This window comes from Piliocolobus tephrosceles, chromosome 4, assembly GCF_002776525.5.
Source record: "Piliocolobus tephrosceles isolate RC106 chromosome 4, ASM277652v3, whole genome shotgun sequence".
NCBI lineage: Eukaryota > Metazoa > Chordata > Mammalia > Primates > Cercopithecidae > Piliocolobus > Piliocolobus tephrosceles.
Genome location: NC_045437.1, coordinates 10,138,228 through 10,145,347, shown reverse-complemented (window position 1 = coordinate 10,145,347; position 7,120 = coordinate 10,138,228). Strand labels below are relative to the sequence as shown.

Sequence of the window (7,120 nt, the reverse complement as noted above, 5' to 3'; positions counted from 1 at the left end):
GGACCTCCCATGGTTGAGGGCATCGCTGCAGAGCTTGATGAAAACCAGACAAACTGGACTGGAGGGAGTGACAAGAGATGAGCTCAACCTCCTTGAACAGTTTTGTTGTCAAAGGGAAAAGTACAATCAAGAGAGGGGTTGTGTTTCCTTCGCTGGAGAGATTAGACCCGTCTGAATGCGAATCCAGCAAGGGCAGTGTGGAAGTTAACAGCAGTTGCAAAGCACTGGGGCAGGCGGGGAAGAACACGATCCAAGACCCAAGAGCCAGGCATCGGCCACGGCAACAGGAAGATGACGGTGAAAACCAGAAGTGTCTGAGACTGGTCTCAATTTAGGAAGTTTGTTTTGCCAAGGTTGAGGATGTGCAGTGACACACCCTCAGGAGGTTCTGATGACATGTGCCCAGGGTGGCCAGGTAACAGCTTCGTTTTACACATTTGAGGGAGACATGAGACATCAATCAATACATAAGATGTAGGTTGGCTCTCTAGGAGGTAAAATGTGAAGTGGGGTCGTCCGGGTCCTAGGTACATTTAAAGGTTTTCTGATAGGCAATTGGTTGAGAGTTATCTAAAGACCTGGACTCAATAGAGGGGAATGTCCGGGTTGCATTAAGGAGTTCCGGAGACCAAGGTGTTATCATGCAGATGAAGCCGGGAATACACTGCAAATGTTTCTTATCAGACCTAAAGAGTCGTCTATTATAGGGTCTCCGTGCGAATATTTGTGAGGCCATGTTTGACTTCCATTTCCCAGCAAGGGCTGAACTAGTTTTTCACGACAACTTAGAAGGCCACCAGCGGAGGGGAGGGTCCATCCGTTGGCTGCGGCGCTTAGAATTTTATTTCTGGTCCATACCCGGGGAGGGCAGGGCACAGAAACCACCCTCGGTTCCCCAGCGCTGGCCCTCACTCAGAAAGCAGGCTCTCCCCTCGCATCCTCTGTTAACAAATTCCGGCTCCCTCGGCCCCCGTCGCTGCCATGTGGGCTCGCCTTTCCGCGCTTCTTTAGGCCCTGCCGCGGCGGGGGCTGAGGGCCTCAGGGGACGGTTGCCTCCCCGCCGGGACGCCCCGGCCCTGGCCCGCATGTGGGGCGCCGTCACCCCAGAGCCGGGAGTCTGGCTGAGCGTGTTCGCTGCAGGAGGCATCCTCAGCTAGATCCTGCTTAACTTGCTGCAGCCAGCCGGGGACCCCGCCTCCCTCTGCTTCCTTCCCCCTCTCACTCCCCCTCCCCTCTCTCTCTTCCCCCCGCCTCCCCCGCCTCCCCCGCCTCCCCCGCCTCCCCCGCCTCCCCCGCCTCCGCCCTCGGCCAAGCGTCCGACGTGGCGCGGCCGGCTGCGCAAGCTCCGTATACGTGACTCGCGGCCCGGCGGGGCGGGCTGGCCGCGGTGACGTCAGCGCGTACGTCGTGGGTGGGCTTGGCTGCGCCACGTCGGCTCGCGGCGGCCGCGCCCCCTTAACGGCAGTGGCACTCGCTGGGTTTACGCGGCCTCGGCGCCCCACGCGCGCGCGTCGCTTTCCCGCCCGCTAGCTTCCCGGAGCTCATACCCGCGCTCACTCGCGCACTCCCGCCTGGCCCGAGAACCGCGCCGCCGCCTCGGCCCCGCGGAAGCCCCGCCGCGCCATGTCTTCGCCTCCCGAAGGGAAACTAGAGACTAAAGCTGGACACCCGCCCGCCGGTACTGACTCGTTTCCCCTTTCTCTCCACGCGCGGGTGCCGGGGGCGGGCTTGAACCCGGGGGCGCCGGGCGGGGGCTCCGCAGGGAGGGCCCCGGCGGGCGCTGAGACTTGGTCCGGGCCCTGATGTCCGCCCGAGGGGCGCGGGCCGCGGAGAGCTCGGGCGCCCAGGCCCGGGACGAGCCCGCCTGAGCTTCGGCCCGGCTTGCAGGCGGCGGAGACGAGTTTCTTCCTAAGGCGCGCGGGGCCGCCGCTTACCTGTGCGATTGCGCGCAGGCTCCAGTGCCTTGGGCGAACCCAGTTGCACAACTTATAACAAAGTTTTGGCGGATAATATTTACTTAGAAGGTACAAGTACAGATGTCTAGAAAGAAAGGAACAGAAACAATGAAAAGTCAGTGGTGGTAATATCATGGTAATGATTAATTAGAGGCTGCCAGCGTTTCATACAGATTCAAGAACCAAGGAGCGGAAATAATTTTTATCATTAATCACTCAATATGACTTTCACCGCCAGTTTCTCCCACATCCAGAATTTTTTTTTCCAAAGGTGCTTTTTCTCTTTTTGAGCAAATCCTAAACTTCTGAGCCAAGGAAGTTAACGCCAGGAAAGAGCGATCTGTCTTAGAACCTGGGGATCTAAGCAGCCTTCATGCTTCTGCGACCACCTCTCTCCGGGCACAGTTCCTGTTTGCACTTTGGACTCTGTCCAGACGGGTCTGTTTCCGTTTCTACTCTCCTTTCCAGTGGCATTCGGCCCATATGGAGGGACACTGGTGAGAAGATAAAAGGCCTTGGGTCTCAGAAGCCAAGTCACCTCAATGTGTGGATGCGTGGGGTTCTTGTAGGGTCTTAATAGCACACCTTAGTGTCATAAACTCAGTCTTCTAGAAACAGAAGTCTTTGAGAAACATGGCTTCTTTTGGTGGCACATTTGTGCCATTTTCTTGTTACAATAAAGATTCCTGGCCGGGCGCAGTGGCTCACGCCTGTAATCCCAGCACTTTGGGAGGCCAAGGAGGGTGGATCACTTGAGGTCAGGAGTTCAAGACTAGCCTGGCTAACATAGTGAAAGCCCGTCTCTACTGAAAGTACAAAAATTAGCTGGGCGTGGTGGCGGGCGCCTGTAATCCCAGCTATTCAGGAGGCCGAGGCAGGAGAAGGACTTGAACCAGGGAGGCAGAGGTTGTAGTGAGCCAAGATTGAGCCAAAGCACTCCAGCCTTGGCGACAACACGAGCCAGACTCCATCTCAAAAAAAAAAAAAAAAAAAAATTACCGTTATCCTTCTCTGCTGTCGTCTACTGTAGGGCGGGAATTCCTTGCCCCAGCACAACGAATAGGAGCGGTTCTTTAACTATGTTGCGGTCCAGAGTAGGCAATATTTTTCGGTGGTGATGGAAGCTCTCTACGACAAAACTAACTGGCACTAGAAAAGAAAAATGTCCAACTGATGCCAGAGAATTTAAGAGGCATGGGGTTTTAGAAAATCATTCCACTGGGTGGAAAATGGGCTTTGGGAGAATTTGTGTTGCATTGGTTTTAAGGAAAAAAGAAAAAAAAAGTACCTCAAAGGGAGGTGTTTTTTTTTTAATGGGATTTCCTTTAAGGATAACTGACTTCCATTTTACCACATTGGGTCCCTGTCCACCGTGGGGAGGAGCGCCTTGATTTCCACCTGGGGCAGGGCTGCCTCCAGGAACTGCCCTGGCCCTCCGCTCTCCAGGACCTGGGTTACATTAAAGCATATCTGTTGGAATGATACAGAACCAAAGTACAGTAATTAAATTGCATACAAAGATATACCCATATGGAGGATTTTTTTGTTTTGTTTTTTGTTTGTTTTATTACTTTTTTTTTGAAACAGAGTCTCACTCTGTCACCTAGGCTGGAGTGCAGTGACATGATCTTGGCTCACTTCTACCTCCGCCTCCTGGGTTCAAGAGATTCTCCTGTGTCAGCCTCCCCAGTAGCTGGGATTACAGGCACCTGCCACCACACCTGGCTAATTTTTGTATTTTTAGTAGAGACCGGGTTTTGCCATGTTGGCCAGGTCTCGAACTCCTGACCTCAGGTGATCCACCCGTCTCAGCCTTCCAAAGTGCCCGTTTGGAGATTTTTAAGGTCAGAGGTATAAACTGTACATACTCACTCCCTGGGAAAAAGTTCTTGCTGGACTCTGGTTTTCTTTGGATTGCAGAGTAAATAGCTAGGCTTTGTGAATTACAGAGTAAGTAGCTTATTTGCCCCTCAGGAGGGAAGAGGCAGCTTATTTGTGCTAGTGTAGCAGTGAGCTTGGGTTCTAAGTTTGAGGACATCACTTCACGCTTCACTGGGACTCAGTTTTTCTCCTTTATGAAATGAGAGGTTTGGGCCTCGGGTCAAGTCGCAGGGAGGGGCTGCGTTTGCTGCAGTGACTCTCCTGGCCCTCTTCAGCATCAGGGTACCAGCACTGTTCATCCCCCAGGTAAACTCCTCTAGTGACTTCAGGGCAGCTCCTTTAGACTTATGGGGTGAGCTCTTGCCTTGTGGCTGTCACCGTCTGTCATCTGTCTCCAAGACGATAGTTAAGAGGAGGGGCCTGACAGCAGCACCCCTCAAATGCACTTTCCCAGGTGTTACAGAGGAGTGTGTGTGAACCTTTTTTGGCAGGAAGCTCCGGTGTTCTTGTTTAGTCTGGCATTGCCAGAGAGTAGGCAGCTCTGAAGGGTAGAGAGTTTAAAAAAAAAAAAAAGACAGTCCACTGCCATAAAGGATGATCATCAGGGATTGCCAAGAGCACAGTTCATAAACCAAAGTCACTGCCCTAAACACGTTGAGAATGCTTTTATTAAGTGCGTAAATTGGATAACAGACTTGTGCCTCAATGCTCAATCCGAAATAATAAAATTCTCTTACAGTGACTATCTTAATGTTCTTTCGTGTCTTCTCTTTATTATTGTCTGGCCCATATCTCCTCCTGTACATTCCTGCAATCCCCTTGTTTTCCTTCATGCACTAACCTTTGCCTGTCTGCCTGTCTTCTTGCTTCCAGGGTTGGGTCTTCTCCATCTGTTTATTCGCTGGGGCGGCACAACATACTTAATAAGCGCTCCTGAGTTTCTCCAGGGCCTCTTCTCACCCGTCACTGCCCCCATAGCATACCGGGCCCACACCTTCCTCGGCTCTGAACGCTCTCTACTGTGCACAGGGATGCAGGTGGTCCTCTCGGCCGGTTCAGGCAGCAGACTAGTGGAAACACTAATGAAGTTTGTTCAGTGTCACAGTGTGCTGACACACTTCTAAGCACTTGGCACGTTTAACTCATGAAATCAGCAGTCATCTTACTGTTGAGATACCGAGCACAGTGCCATTTAAAAACCTGACCCAGAGCCGAGTGCGGTGGCTCACGCCTGTAATCCCAGCACTTTGGGAGACCCGGGTGAGGAGAGCACCTGAGGTCAGGAGTTCAAGACTAGCCTGGCCAACATGGTGAACCCAGTCTCTACCAAAAATACAAAATTAGGTATGATGATGGGTGCCTGTAATCCCAGCTACTCCGGAGACTGAGGCAGGAGAATCTCTTGAACCTGGGAGACAGAGGTTGTGGTGAGCCAGGATCACGCCACTGGCCTCCAGCCTGGGTGAGAAAAGCGAAAACTTAGTCTGAAAAAAAAAAAAAAACCTTACCCAACTGTTTGGAGTATCTGTTGCCAACTCACCCGAGCTAGTGACCTAGTGGGAGCAGCCAGAAAGGCTGTTGCCTTTTGGAACTTCAGCATCCTGACAGGCAACTCCATCCCTGGCCAGGTGCCTCCTCCCAAGGCGGGAGATAAATGAGGCAGTTTGTAAAGGCTTCTGAAGAGTATTAGAGAAAGGTGCCGTGCAAATACAGGTGTTGTTCTTTACAAGTGATGGATGGCACTGCATCACGTCCTGGCAAATGTGCTGTCGTCTGCAGTCCTCTGTAAAAGTAATCCAGCCTTAATGATTTGAGACCTCACCACTGCTCTTGACTACAGAATCTTTGCAGAGAAATGGGGTGAGACTGCTTGTTTGATGAGTTATTGCAAATGCAGATTAGCAAAGTTAGAATTAGCAAGATTCTTTCTGTTTCATCTAACAGCAGTCATAGCATTCCATAGCAGAAAGGGGGACCTAATTATAAGCCTTGCTGTTACTCATTTCTGCCAGTCTTTGTGAGTCTGTGGCAGTGAGATGGGTAAAATTTCTTTGTTAAATACATTTTGCTGGCCCAGTTCCCCTCCATTTCCCAGTGGAGCCAAAACCATGTGTCAGTAGAGTTCTCATAAATCTGCTACATGATAGCTTTGAATGTTACTAATCTTACATATGGTTTTCTTTGAAAAGCAGACTCTACATCCCCTCTCAAAGTGAATTAAATGGAAATATAAGCACAATTGTATTTGTTTCAAGTAAAATGGAAAATAGACCATGTTACTTTTTTTAGTAACTTCAAAGTAACTTAGTTCTTATACTAATTGATCCTTCAGACATGAGTTAAGGATGCCTTTCAAAACTCGAGTGTAATTCCCCCTGAATTTTCTCCCTGAATTATCTCCCTGCAGAAAGACTTTCAGATTATCGATTGCTAGAAACGGAAGACTAATTTGTCTTCTGTGAACCCTGCGGTCACAGATTTGCTAAGCATAGTCCCAGTGTCAACCAGTCAGGACCATAGCTTGAGGGGTGCAGATAAGAGGTCTGCTCTTGTTCCCAACATGCCAAGGAAAACAAGACCCTTTAGTTACCATGGTTTTTTTTAGAAGCTTTCTGTCAAGGCGGCCCCTGACATTTCACCTCTTCCCTAGCCTTTTTTTTTTTTTTTGTCTCCAGACAGGGTCTTACTCAGTCTTGAGTGCAGTGGCATGACCTTGGCTCACTGTAACCTTGGCCTCCTGGGCTCCAGAGATCTTCTCGCCTCAGTGTGCTGAGTAGCTGGGACTACAGGTGTGCACCATCATACCCAGCTGATTTGTGTATTTTAGGTAGACACAAGGTTTTACTGTTGCCCAGTCAGGTCTCAAACTCCTGGGCTCAAGCGATGTGCCCACCTTGGCCTCCCAAAGTGTTGGGACTTCAGGTATGAGCCACCACGCCCAGCCTTCTCTAGCCATTTTTGGTTATCTGTGCCTTCTCACATCTTTGGTGAGTGTCCTTTTCATTTCGGCCAGTGCCCTGTGCATTCTTACTTGGTTTTGTGACTGCTTTCCCCTTCCCAGCTTCAGAAATCTTTTTTGTTTCTATAGAGAATATTCACTTTTGTATAAAGTACTAGATTAGGTATAGAAAATGGTACTTCGTCTTGTAACAAACAACCTAAATTCTCAGTGGCCATACTAATCCAAGTTTATTTCTGTCTTGGGGGGCGGTCTTCTTAACAAAGAACAATTCAGAGGCCCAGACACCCCCTGCTGCATAACACTAGCTTTTCAATGTGTGGCT

The 7,120-nt window shown here is 50.4% G+C and overlaps 1 protein-coding gene across 1 annotated transcript in view; it reads left to right on the top strand.

Moving 5' to 3' along the window:
* Positions 1-1,399: 1,399 nt before the first annotated feature.
* The window catches only part of DAP (death associated protein), a 76,056-nt gene continuing 70,335 nt past the window's right edge, over positions 1,400-7,120 (top strand). Inside the window, exon 1 of the mRNA XM_023218282.2 lies at positions 1,400-1,678. Coding sequence (XP_023074050.1) covers positions 1,624-1,678 — 55 coding nt within the window. The 5' untranslated portion in view covers positions 1,400-1,623. The remainder of the gene's footprint in view (positions 1,679-7,120) is intronic.